The 14417-nt window shown below is 49.9% G+C and overlaps 1 protein-coding gene across 1 annotated transcript; it reads left to right on the forward strand.

Annotated features, from left to right (window-relative positions):
• Nucleotides 1-1990: 1990 nt before the first annotated feature.
• Nucleotides 1991-9375, forward strand: FTJAE_4491 (f-box wd-repeat pof10; the record flags this gene model as incomplete). Its single annotated transcript, XM_037350901.1, has 5 exons — nucleotides 1991-2066; nucleotides 2166-4434; nucleotides 5375-5408; nucleotides 5830-6334; nucleotides 6395-9375. 5 exons carry the CDS (start codon nucleotides 1991-1993, stop codon nucleotides 9373-9375), a joined length of 5865 nt encoding a protein of 1954 aa, XP_037208456.1.
• Nucleotides 9376-14417: the final 5042 nt, after the last annotated feature.

Raw genomic sequence — 14417 nt, forward strand, 5'->3', positions numbered from 1 at the left:
CTACTGCTCAAAGCTGGCACGGAATAAAGATTCGTTCAAGCTGACAGCCAGGTAAGAGCATGAACCAGCGACTTTGGTGACAATGGGACCCGAGAGTTTGTTGGAGTAGCCAGGGCGAGGCGACTGACGATTAACGAGTTCTGGCCTTGTGCCCCTTCCATTGGCCTTGGACTGAAAAGAAAGCCACAGAGTAGCGTTACATGGTTTTGGCCATTTCTAGCTTGGCTTGGCCCCCAAAGCTATTGTGCGGAGCGCGGAGTGTTCCTTGGCGTTCACTAGGCCATCCCGAAGAGGTCGCAGGGGTAAATTGTTCGTTATTGGCTGAGTTGAACAACCTTATCACCCCGAGGAGTTCCCTTCTTCCATCTTGAATACATAGCCACGAAGAACGACTGTCTGGTCGGAGGGGAACTTCCGGTCTTTTCCAAGTTGCATTGCCATCAGGGCGTGCCAATGTAGAGCTTCACGATATTGTTGCATTATGAATAGCTGTGTTTTGCTCTACGCTGCTCGATTGTATTATGAAGTGTTATCATGACACGTTTGAGGAGTGCTTTTGGGATTCTAGAAACGATCCTTGTCCCTGTTAACAAAGGGCCTCGATCCATCTGACATGGCGAGCATACTCGGCGTAGAACCCTGACGCCGGCAAGTCGGTGGCTGGAAAGCGTTGCACGACTAGTAGGACCCTGGCTGCAGGTTCAACGATATCAATCAATACTCGGGTCCATCTCAACTTCGATAATCAACTGGTAACACCGAGTAATTACCCCTTCTATGTGGTTTGGTCAGCATAACATGTGAACGAAATTTTAAGCTACTGTTTAGGGTGCCTGGGCATCCGCATAATGAACCAGAGCTTATTTCACAATGGCAATTTCCGATGGCCTGAAGATCTTTAAAAACCGGACCCGAAAGTTGTTGTTGCCAGTCGGATGTGAAAATTGCAAATACCGAGATTTTCGCTTCTGATCCATATTCTTCAGCTCCATGTGCCAGTGTCTCTTTTTCAGCTCCATGTGGAAGGCCGAATGGATATCATTTGTTTGAATTTCAGCTGGATGTAACTTGAGACATCATATTGGACCTGCGTAACTTTGATTGTCCCACCGTTCCCACCGAATGCTTCCCGGAAGGTCGGGCTTGTGAGGTGGTAACGCTCTGAGTTTAACTTCTGCAAATTATGGCTGGCTCGTCCGATTTTTTGACTTTTATTAGGATCTTTGTACGTCCAAGAGATGAACTGAAACCTCTATAAGTGATGACCCGCCAAGGAGAATCGACCGTTCTGGAGTGTCATGTTCTGGGCCAGGCTGAACAGAGTTGATGGACGCAATAACAAGGTAGTTTTCGCATAGGATGAAGGAAGCAGCCACATGCATTCTGGGCTTGCGGTGGGTGTAGCTGTGTGGAAGGCTAGGGCTGTTTGTGTCTCCCACCACCAAAGAAAGACCTCCGGAGCTATTCAACTAACGAGAGCGAGGACAAAAGTCAGATCCAGAGATGAAACAAAACAAGAAAGGAAGGCCCTGAGAGGCCAGTATAGGGTCGAGTCAATTAGCAGCCCCAGTTGACCTGAACTTACATGGTGTCGTTCGCTTGCGCTTACGCCTTGGACGACGTAACCCCTTGTCACCATGCACTAGAGCCAGTTGCTAACTAAGTTAGAGGCTGGCGGCGGGTTCATTAACCTTTGAGCCCCTCCCCAGTCATGCATCCGATCTTGTGATTGATTTCCCCCCAAGTTATTGTCGACAACGTCGAAAGCCGTTGTGGTCGTTGCGCGAAGAACCATCGGTATAGGTAGGTGGCCGATGTGAGACCAATTTATCAGGCAAGGCCCAAATCACTCGTTTAGAGGCCTGTCCTAGTCGATTTGGTTTGGTGAGCTTGGATACAGACGAAAGGAGCTCGAAACGATCAGGGCAACAGTTGATGCAGTACGAAGCAGCCAGTCTATGCTGCCTGTGTGTTGTTCTATATCGACAATATGAGGGCGCAAGCTATTGGACTGCTCTCAGTCGCAACGCTTGTTCCTTCTATTGTCGGTGTTGCTGTACCTCGAGGTAAGCCCGCGAATTGTCCCATCAGTTTAGATTATTGTGCATTTCCCTTGAAAGATGATGAGATGAAGAATCGTGGCTAAATATTACCCTGCCTATCAGCCCCATCCGAACCTAACCAGCCAAACCCTCGGCGCTTTCCACTGAATGAAACGGCCTTCGCGACTGCCCCAGACGGCAGTACCACTCGCTTGTCATCGGTAGCATCAACGCCAATTACACAAGTGGAAGAGGAATTGTCCTCTCTTCCTGACAAATCAACTTCTACAAAGGTTTACTTGTCAACAGCAGCAGAGACAAGTTCTGGTGATTCTGTTCGGAAAGTGCCAATAACTTCACAACTGAATCGTGTGGCCACTTCATCTCAGAGCACTCGATTTACTCTAGAAACTCATCTTCGATCTTTCTCGGAATCTTCAGCTTCACACTTCGTCCAGACTGCTCCTAAATCTACTGCCCTGGCGAATGGCGGCCCGCCAGATCATGATAGAGATTCAAGCTCTGTAACTAATCAACCCGATATCCAGGCTTCGGCTCAGAGGAGACCACACCAGGGATTTGCACATTCTTTTACGCAAGCCGCGCCCAACAATACCAAACTGAAGACACAGACATGCGGCCCTGGTTACAGGTCTCCCTGCGGATGGATTCCCTCAGTTACTTCGAAAGGAAATGGGACATACACACCTGGGCCATGGACGTCTGGTACATTGACGCTGATAGCACCAACGTCAGTGTTACCGTGCACGACATTGCAGGATAACGAACCTTTCACCGAGTATTCCATCGTGTATACATCAACAATAACATTCTCTGGAAACCGCAGTGATTACACGCCACCCTACCCTACTATCAGTACACCCAACATTTGCGACCCAGGGGCTCCAAGCCCATCATTCTCAAAGATTGTTTCATCTCATGGCTCCGAGGAGTCTGGAACATTCCCACTGCCAGGCTCTGAATTAACTAAGGAGCCCCCTCAAGCTTGCTTACCGGGAAAATCTTGTACTTCAGAAAAGCCTCCTGGCTGGTCGAATCCGACAGCCGTTCCTGGAGTGCCAGGTTTAACTATGTCAAGCTCAAGAATGACTGTGACATTTATAACGACTGACAAGAACCCGGCGGTGGTATTCCCCACAGAGCCGCCGCCGCACTTCGACCGACCGACTGGTGGAGGAGGTCTCCCTATGAGTAACAAACAACTGCCGCAGCCTTCCAAAGCGCCAGGCTCAAATCACCCAAATTCTTCCGGGGGGCACGGAAAGTCGGGTCCTCAGTCGGGTCCTCAGTCGGGTCCACAACCTGACGTGAAGCCGCGACCTTCGGCAGAATCTGGACCGAGGCCAACATCAGGACCGCAGCCCCAATCACAGCCTGACACCGAACCTGAGCCCCCTAGGAAGTTTCTTGTGACTGCCAGAGGCCAAGAAGTCATTGTCAATGACCGGACCTTTTCCAGTCTCAGAGCAGATCAAACAACAACAGTCACTGTCGATTATGGAACATTCACAATCCGCCCAACAGAAGTGGTTGGTGAAGGGGCAACAGTCAGGAAACCGCAGCCTGTCGGTACTGCGATTTCCGTTGTCAGCCCTACGAGTGCGACTATTGGAAAGATATCTGTTACTGTTTCAGGCACGGAAGCTATTGTGGGCGGCACGAGGCTCAAAATTCCTCTTATGGGCACGACCACAAGGCTTAAGGTTCCTGTCGTCGGATCAAATACTATTATGGAGGAACGACAAGTGTCCGTTGCGCCTGGTAGAGTGGTGGTTGATGATGAAACACTCACATACCATGGGGTTGGTGGCCCTCAGACAGACGTGATCATTGAAGGTGGTGAGATGGTCACTGCAGTTGGAAAATCTGTGTTTGTCTTTCACTCTACGACCCTGATATATGGAACTGGCACCCCCGTGACAACGGAAACAATCGATGATGATACTATCACTGTTGGACCAGAAGGTATTGTTGTTGATGGAACAACTCTAGGCGGGTCTGACGCCGAGCTCACTGGCACCAAAAACCGAATTGTTGGTGGAGCGACCATCACCAAAGTCAACCCTTCATACGCGATAATCGATGAATCAACCTTCACTGCCGGTCCTGGCGCCAAGAGCATAACAAAAGTGGCCGGTGGTGAAACCATCACGATCGGGCCCAGCGGTATCATCGTTGGCACAATAACAATAAAATACCCCTTCGGGGCTTCAACTGTAACCACCATCGAGGCGAAAGCAACAGTGTCTGACGAATTACCTGTTGCAACAGGAACCAGCAGCAACAATGCCAAGGAGGATGGAAAGAGGAAGAAAGAGGATGACAGCGGTGCAATTTTACAACGGCCAGGTTTGGCAACAGGAATGACTGGGTTATGCATAGCGTTTGGCGTTTGGATTCTATTTTGAACCTGGCATTGGACATGATTCACCATATCAGGACCCCTCAGAAAACAGAGTGGCTTCTGGCTTTTGGTTTTGGCACAACAATACGTAGCATTACATGAAAGATTTGGAAATATGTATGAGAAACACGACATACGAGTATCTGGTCTGTAATCTATGAGAATTGACATTACATTGCCAAAGGTAGCATACATGCGAGTAATTACACATTGATCACGTTGATGACCCCGAAACTCTCCGTTACTAGAACATCCAACCTAATGAGCATTATGGTTTGACTAATTAGAATTCTTGTTTCTACATGGGGAACCACAACATCTGAGATCACTATTATGCAATGCCAATATCTGTCTGTAAACTCGATGCCATTCACGACAAGCTTGGCGCCATTCCACAGGGATCAATTTTAACACTACCTACATATAATTCCTGGAGTCCTGGCTAATTCTTTGTACACAACCAGCACAGGGCCAGTTTTAAATAAAGTCCTCTCCATGAGTCGCGGTTCAATTTTGCTGTGTATCCTGTCGAGCAATATGAGATAACATCACAAGAAATCAGCAGTTTCAGGCTCAATCTGCACGCCTTGGTGGGGAAATCTGAGTGGCTGAAAGCTTAGAAACACTTTGTCATGGACACTGACAAGCCAATCAAAGGCTGGCAGAAACCCGGATTTGGCAGAGGCAATTCAAACGACTCACTGATCAAGCTTAGGAAGTCGAAGGAGAATAGTTCAGGGCTGTTGAGGATGAACTTATCTTGTGATCTTTATTTAGCTTCAAGGATTGCAGAAGCTTGCTACCAGGTATGAAAACCTAATTCCGTAGGGAAGGTAAATATTGCATCTTTCCTCAGGAGCCAAACCAGAACTGAATCATTGCCTCACCCACGTATGTACCAAAACAGCAATGCTGACTTACACACTGCTGAAGAGATTCCGGTACGTGTTGAAATTTCTGACCAGCGAGTTAAGCCGCTGGAGGCGAACCTGTTGTGGCTCCATTGGCGAACACCTTGATGACTCACAGTGCCTTATTCAAGTCGAGCTCACCAGGCAGGCAATGACAGTTTCACAAAGGGGGATGATATGACGAGAGGAGAAAAACTAAAACCAAAAAGATAATACACACGTTCCAGTAACCGGTTCTTATAACATCTTGTTTACACTTCATCGAACACGATGTCTTGTAGTGCTCGTCTATTGGCTCACCAGTGTATAAATAGTGTCTCGCGCCGGCTTATCATCGGCAAAGTTCAAGATCGGAAACTCGACGTGCCGCGAGGCAAAAAAGGGAAACTTCCTCTTGGAACGATCATCACCTCGACCAACACCTCATCTTCGCGACGAAACACCTTAACAGCGCACAAACAAGCTCCCCAACCGCTTCAACAACCTCGCCGTGGCATCCCAGACTGTGCAAATATCTTGTGCACGGTCAGCATCCTTCTCCCCCGAGTTCCACGCCTTCAGCTATATGCAACAAGAGCCTCTCGAAAATACAGAACATTTGATCCACCGAGACAACCCTTATAAAGCCTCAATCTCCCAGCATGGCCCCCTTCACCATGACCCGCGTGGCCTTCTCCGAGTCTATTCCGGAGACTCAAGTGGCACTGAACCGGGCTCTGCACCGGCACTCCGCTATGCCTCTGGTCATGACGTCGATGCCGACCTACTCGATGAGGAGCTACATCGACTGAGCTTGGGTCATCGCTCGACTTTTCGACCTTCAGCTCCTGGCCAGCGCATCTCCGAGTACGAAAATGCAATGACCCCACCTACTCCAAAGAAGGCACTGGGCTTCAAGGTCATCAAGCGCTCCGAAACCCCCTCTGGTGGTGTGCAGCTTGAAGACTTCCCAAACGGTGCGTCATGCCATTGAACCTGATAACTTCCTACAGTATCCTAACTCGAGCTCACTTCAGAGATCTTGACACATATCCTTTCGCATCTCCACTCCGACTCGCACGCCGCAATCGCTCTCGTCTCCAAACGCTTTTATGCCCTCATAACCAGTTCCCATGCTTGGCGCATGGCCTTCCTACGATTCTTCCCAGGCCATGAGGCTCTCGAGACCAAGAAAAATGTGGATATGTGGGCTCACAGCTCGCACGACCTGATACAGTCTGAATCTCGTTATTTCACTCGTCTTACCCCCATGGCGTCATGGAGAAAGGAATACCTTCTGCGCACCCGCTTGATTAGAAGTCTGGCGCGTGGCAAACCAGGCGCATCCTTTGCCTCTGGGGGTATTGGCGCATCTGTTCGTACCGGGAAGAAGACCAGCGCTGTGTTGACGTACAACTCCAAGCTACCATGGGCTGTTACAAATATTCACGCTGTCTTCACAAACGGAAAGAAACCACCAAAAGCTATCCACGGAGCTGCCGATCTGGGAGTAGCTTCAGTCAGTGATCCTACCAACGGAAGGGTTGAGAAATGGGGATTCGTTGATCCTTTCAGCTCAATGCAACTTGATGAGGTGTTACCCAATCTTGTTCCCTTTGGCTTGGGGGAGGGTCCTGCAGCAACTCCTAATGTCCTCGATGTAAGTCAGCCATATGGCGTTCTTGCAGGTGAAGGATTTCCGGGCGGTCGTCCCTACTACCGTCCTGTCAATGAGAACCGTGGCCGATATCTTGGTGCGGACTCTGGCGTCGTCGACACCTACCCTGATATCCCTAAGATACCCGAAATGTCCGAAGCAATCTGCAGTGTATGGTTGGCCAAATCGTCGAGCGTGCCAGCAAATACCCAGTCAATGATTGGGATGCTGACTGGCTCTACCCTTGGTGTCGTCACTTCATACACCCTGGGAACCGACTCTGGACCGCAGCGATACCAACCTGGAGAAGTTACTGCGCGTTGGGTGCTTAGTCCTGGCGTTCCAATTATCTCTCTCAAAGTTGACGACAACTATAGCCAGAAGCGCAAGTCTTCAGCCAGGGTATGGATAGTGGCGCTCAATGCTCTGGGCGAAGTATTCTATCTGACTGAAACACCTACTGCACAAAACGCAACCAAGAGCGAAGATATTACCAAAAACGCTTGGTTCGCTGGACGTTCGGTTTACTGGCATCTATTGGACTCCACTCGACGTGTTGCTCGACCAGATGATTCAGACAAGAACGCCATCAAAGGTGCTTACTCGCCTCGGTCGCCTTCCAATTCTATGAGCCTAAGTAAGAGTCAGTTGGCTGCTGAGGCACGAGAAATTGAAAAGTTCTTGCGCCAAAAGCCCGCACATTTCCGAAGGGTCTGCGAAGGATGGGATATGCAGCGCAAGCTGGAGGTCGATTTCGCCAATGATGACGGCCATGGTGCTGGTGAAAACATATTTGTCATCGACTGTGGACTAGCCGAAAACCGCCCTGCACATATCCAGCGATACACTCGATCTTTAGTTCCTCAAGATACACAATCGTCATCCGTCGTGTTGGCTCCCATGCCTCCTGATGTCTCCGTCAGCGTCCAGCCGTCACTATTCGGGACTACTGCGGCAGAGGTATCACAGGGACCCGATGAGAAGATATGCCAATCCGTCACATCTACTTCAGTGTCGTCACTGGATGTCATGTCCCATCTGCATGAGTGGGAGAGTTGCTCCTTCAGGCTGAAGGGTCAAAGTCATGCAGTGATCACTAGTGCCTCGATGGATCAATCTAGCACGTCAGTCCTGACACTCAGTGAAGATCCTCTTCACTCGGCTGAGGAAGAGATTCCAGGCCGCAGATCTCGATTGCTTGCTGTCGGCACAGACGACGGGGCTGTACTTGTCTGGAACGCTCGTGAGGATGCTAAGGCTACGGGCATCAGTCCGGTGCGGCAAATCCAGACTGACTCCCCAGAAGTGTCCTGCGTGGCACTCTCGGCTATGTATGTTGTCCATGGCGGTAGTGATGGACTGGTACAAGCATGGGACCCCTTGGCATCAACATTGGATCCCGTTCGAACTCTCAACGCAAGGTCAAATGGACGAGTGCCTCGACACATGGTCACAATGAACCCAACTCTTGACGAGTCGACCTACTCAGCAGTTGGTGCTATTTATCTTGACCCTGAACCAACCGTCCTCCGTGGAGTCGTTTCATTTGGTGCTTTTCTGAGATACTGGGCGTATAGCTCTGCTAGTCACGCTTCAGGACGCAAGCGTCGACTTAGACACTCTGATGTTCATGGCCGTCTGCCCAGTCGTCGTCAAGGCGGTGCAGTCATTGATTTCATCGCTGCTGAGGAGGCTGAAATCAAGAGAGAGAACGAGCAAAAGGCCCGAGAACAGAACCGTCTGCGCAATCGCTTTGGTGTCGGCGCGCTCGGCGACCTGACTGAAGAAGAGGCATTGCGGTATGCGCAGATGGTCTCCGAGGAAGCCTTTCTTTTCGAGGAACAACGTCGGACAAGCGACTCCGCTGCCGATGCCAGCCTGGATACTGCCTCAACATTCAGTGAGACCACTACTGTTGATACCGTCACCCCTGAGCCAAGTGTCTCGGACATGGCAACTCCCCCGCCTGCCTCCACGGATAAGGTTGAGTTAGTACCTGTCGAGGACGACTATGAACAACAGATTCAACAGGCGATCCGCCTTTCTCTGATGGAAGGCGTCAATGATAACCCCCCATCACCTCACGCAGCGAGCTCCGGCGATTACGAATTCTCCTTGACATACAAAGTCAAGTCTGGCAGGAAGAACAAGCCATCTGGAACTGTGTCGCCTGGAATTTCCAAGGCGGGGTCGTCAAACACTATCGAGTCTAGGGACTATGACCTTGAACTCGCTCTGAAGCTGAGCATGGAGGAGCAGGGTCTGTCAACGTTTGACTCATCGTCGGACGTTCAACGCGATGGGTTCCCGGCGCTGGAAACTGAGGGCGTCGGTAAAGGGAAAGGGGTACAGAGGTGGTAGTTTAGTGCATCTGCTGCGTTGTGTGCCTCGTTGTTTACAGCTTTACATTCGATGCCATGGGTCAACACGGTGCGTGTTGGTGCTATTGGCTTCTCTTTTTCATAATTGAACTTTTTATCGGCATCTGTCCTTTCCCGCCTGAGCTCAGTTCGTTGCTGAACGAGTCAACATCGTGATGATCATGAACCGTTCTGGCGACATGGTTGATATCTGCTCAGAGACCTGCTTATTCGAGGTCATCATCACGAGAAGCATTGCCCATTTTCCCAGTATACAATGATGCCAGAAGCACCTATCGCATACGTGTAACATGAATGTGTCAAGGATGGACCGTGGTCAAAGGTATTTTGTGATTAGAACAGCTCATCCATTCTTGAGAGTCACTGAGATGTATCTAATGATACCGACCGTATAATATCAGCTCTTAGGACAGTTGAAGGTGTAGGATTATAGTCTTAAGCGCTCAATGCCACTATGCACCTCTAAGAGTTAAGGTCTTGTACATAAACTTTTCGCTGTCTACTGCAGTATTACCCATAGCAAGGTAATCTACTACTCACAACATTACTCACGTTCTTTGTCGTCAGAGAGGTTGGTATTGCACTGAAGGGTTTCTAGTCTAAGTGCACCAATTAACACTGAGCGTACTCCGTACAAACACCTTCCTTGACCGGAACTCACCTGAACTAAGGTTCGGGTTGGAATTCTCGCTAACAAAGAGCCGCGAAGACGTGCCCCTGATATTAGTAGTTGCTCCGCGGGCGCAGTGTTAGTGGGAGCACCTAGAGGTCCCGGTCCATCCGGCAGATGAGAACAGACCAGCTTGCGATTTTGCGGCCAAGGCTCTGTATGTAGGTTGCTGTTGCTATTCTCTCTCAAGTAACATCCCCGATCAAAATGTTGCTCACATTGTCACGAATGAGTAGGACATGTCTCGGATGCTCTGGCTTGCAGGAGATATCACATGCTTGAAAGTAATCCCAAGACGACGCTCTGCGAGGCAAGACGAAATATACAATATCATATCATTACGCGTGGAATAAAGCAGGCAAAGAGCTCAAAACTTTGGCGGAGTGTAACGTTGCAACTTGAGCGAAACTCCTCCTCGGACCAACTTCCCGCTGCATGGAACTTATAAGGGACCTGCATAACAAAGACATCTCCAAGGGCCCAGTTTTTGCGGTCCAAAGGTCCCGAGACTTGCGTGAACCGAGTCTCTATTCTCAGAGACGTACTTACTACTGGAGACTCGATGTTCCTGAGTTGCCAGCTCATCAGTCCCAGAGATATGAGGAAGCCACTATGCAACTCAGAACGAGACGACGGGACATCCGGCAGCGTTCCGAGCAACAGAGTCTAGGGCACGGTCCCTGATCATAGAGCCAATCCTGCACTCTAATAGAACTACCATCAGGAGGCATGAGAATAACTAATCGCGGCTGGAGATGCGGTGTTCCGGCCGCGCTCTCCAGCTGCCGCCGGATATTGGTGGCGGGGAGCGGATCCGCGGGACGGGATGGGCCGCAGCGCCACTGATGAAGTCGTAAAGGATCCAATTTTGGACGGACGTTTGCTTCATTCAGCGATGTTGTCGTAGATAATTTGCATGATCTCGACAGAGTATTCGCTCTGTTACTGCAACCGTTGACAATGGTACTTTGCTCGCCACGCAGTTGAATTAGACATCCCTGCTCAAGGACCCGGTCGTTATGACGAAGGTTTCTGCACTGCTGGCTCCGGGCCATTGGGTCATCAGGCCATGACACCAAGAACTCAAACTCGGGAATACTTAGCGTTGCAGCATGCAGCTACAATCCAATCCAGTGTTGTGCAGGCTTTAGACCAATGGGCAAAGTTGGCTTCTGGGCCAGCGCCCACCGGTGCTGCAGCGCTCTGCGGATAACCGGCCACCGTATTTCGGCCGTAGTTATCATGGAGTGATGTATGTAGCAACGATCAAATACATGAGGTCTTGGAAATGCTCAGGAAGGTAATCACCCCAAGGTAATCACCCCAGGCAGACCCGTCTTCGGGTGTTTATATGCCCGACGAGCATCTTGCCTTTCCAGGGACTGTCTCCGACCAAAATCAGGCCCTCGCATGCTACCAAGAAAGGCGTATCAGGAGAACGGAGCAATGGTGAGCTTTTGGTCAATGCTGCCACGGATAACCAAGTGCAAACTTTTTACAGAGTACTCCCACTCCGTACGGAGCACTGACTGTTATTTCTGTTCCTGTTAGCTCGCTCGGTTGGATCCCTTATGACGGTACTCCGTACGCGAAACTATTTTCCTGAACCCTTGTAGGGGTCAAAGTTAATCCTTCGATAGGTATGTGTGGTCTTGAAGCTGATTGCCTGCCGCCATCAGTGACCCTGCCACACTATCCGAAAACATTTCAATAGCCGATCCAGGGTTCACGGCCGAGAAGGATATCATTTTCCGTACTCCGCTCTAGCTGGTTGGCATAGGGCACCGTAAGTTATCAGTGTATCTCGAGCATTTTTTCCTCTCTTGACTTTTGGGAACGCCGCCGCCGCCGAACATTGGCAGGGGAATGTATCTGATATTTGTGCTGCGCTAGGTATACATACAGATGCCAAGTTGAGGGGGGGTGATGACTCGTAAACAATGCAGACACAACCAATGCGAGGATTTTGCTCGAATGCAAATGATGAAAAGGCGTTCGCTGTAGTGGCCGGCAGAGGAGTTGGCCCCCCCTCCTTGTCGCCCTTGCGGCCTTGCCTGATCCAGACTGTGTGCACGACACACAGATGCGTCTGTACGTATGAAATGAGACACGGAAGCGGTCAAGGCCTGCAACATACCATTGACGTGGTCATATGGACCAAGCCGCTGGGAATTTGCTCAAGGGTTCCCGCCGGCTTGTCTCAGGAACTGGAACCGGTCAGCTGGATATCATCATTTATTGGGAATGACTCAAGCCCCTTTGCCAGGAAATGCAGATCAACGGCTGTCACTCGTCAGTATACATACACATCTCGTTCCGTGGATCTCGTTTGTTAGCATCAAGATCGAGTTCTGATCCTATTGCTCGGACCTCCTTGTCGCGCAGCAGCTCCCGTATTCCAGATAAACTCCCGTCGTGCATTATGACAGCTAGTTACCGTTGGGACGGTTCGCGGAACATCATGAATATCTTGGATTAAGTTAGCACCAGCCTTTCCATCTCTTGTCAGATCCTTCCACCCTCCCGACTCCCTCGAGAAAAGCACCCAATAGTTTCACTTCTTAAATGTCTCAAAACTAAGAGTATTTTCCCCGTCCAAGCTCCCCATTAGCCAAGAGAGCAGTGGCGGGCGGGTCGATCCACCAGGTTGGCACAGTCGTGGGCGGGAGCCAGCGGGTATCCTTAAGCTGCAGGATGGACGAGACTGAAAATCAGCTCATGGCGCTGGATGCAAGCAAGTCATGCTATGCAGCAGAAGACCGCCATGAGGAGTGCTTGAGTTGTGATTCGTAGTACAGGAGCCAAAGGAAATGTTGAGCGACCCATGAGCCCAACGGAGCAAAGCAAACTGATCCGCCTCCTCAACTAGAAAGTCTTTGACAGTTTGCGTTCATTTGTTTCAAACACGGCATTGAGCCGTGGAAATCGGTGGGCCATTCTAAGTTGCTGGAATGTTGCATCGAGCTACAGTGGCTCCGAGGGAGAAACCGTCGCGTCCCTGTTTCCCGGCTTGACGGTCCTAGACTATAGTATGAATGGGGCCTATCTACGGAAGGCGTAAAATCTGATGCAGAATGGCATTTCGCAAATGTGCTGTCCTTTTTCAGCGAGTCAGAATTGACACCAATCAGTACTGATATGATATATCATAATTGTTTGCTCGGAATTTTCCTTCCTTTCCTGCGCTTCAAGTCTCGTTGTGGCAAGATCAGATCAGAGAGGTCTGGGATTCCAGTCTTGGGGCCATGTCTTTCTTGCACGCGAAACTTCGTGATCACAAATCGCCAGTAGATACTTGATGTAACTGAAATTCAGAAAGTGCAGTAACGACATCAGCCGAAAATGTGTTTGGAGTGAGTCCAGCAAGGGGAGGCGGTATGGAAACATCACTGCAGGCAGTCAGAAGTTAGAGCCCAACCATATGGGAACCCTTGCATCTGATATGACAACATGTATGTATGTATGTCGATACTGATGGTGCCAATGCCTAAACATCTGTGCCGGAATCGAGGCATACCGAGATCCATGTCCAATGAAGGCAGGAGAATTAAAAAACCCTTGCAATTGCAGGACAGTGCAAACTCTCCTGTGAAGGACGATGTGAGTATAGAACTCGAAGCGGCATAGGCATCATAAACCCGCGGGATGATTATTTCCTCTTTGCATGAAGAGCTCTCGGCCTTTCATTTTCTTTAAGGAAGATATGTCCCAGCAAGATATTAAATCACTGACAGCACATGTACGGAGTAGGGTCTCAATGAATGGAGACTTGAGCTTCTCGGAGAGTGCAATGATGGACCGAATGAAACGTAGAAGAATCCAGGGGCCGCTGCGGGATAGAGGAAGAGTTGGTCCGTCCGTATCGACCACGGCACATTTTCCACGAACCCCGGGTCGCCCATGTCAACTCTGTTATTGAGGAAAAATATTTGAGGCGCAGTCTGGACTTCTTGGTGTCAGACCGGGACTGCAAAGTATAGTGTACGGAGTAGAGAATAGTTGGTAGTGGAAATCCAGGGTCTTGGCCTAAGCGACGCTGATGAATAATGCCAGCCTGTGCGACGAAGCAATTGATTCCCAGTTGCCAATGACTGACTGACTGACTGACTCTCTGTAAACGAGCCGAGGTAGGTCCCAAAGCGATGGAGCGCTGACAAACAGAAGCTGGTTCGTGTGTCAACGAACGAACGGTTACGACGCAACGGGCGGATGAAAAGTGACACCTCACAATGCTACTGCCAAGGCTCGTGGTGATAAGCTTGAAAACCCCCGTAAACTTATAAAGTGAGGTTCCTGGGAAGGGAAACGGAGTTATCAATGCAGGGATGAAAGTGTTTTGATTGGGATCTCTT

The sequence above is a fragment of the Fusarium tjaetaba genome, assembly GCF_013396195.1.
Source record: "Fusarium tjaetaba strain NRRL 66243 chromosome Unknown NRRL66243_c0000086, whole genome shotgun sequence".
Lineage (NCBI taxonomy): Eukaryota > Fungi > Ascomycota > Sordariomycetes > Hypocreales > Nectriaceae > Fusarium > Fusarium tjaetaba.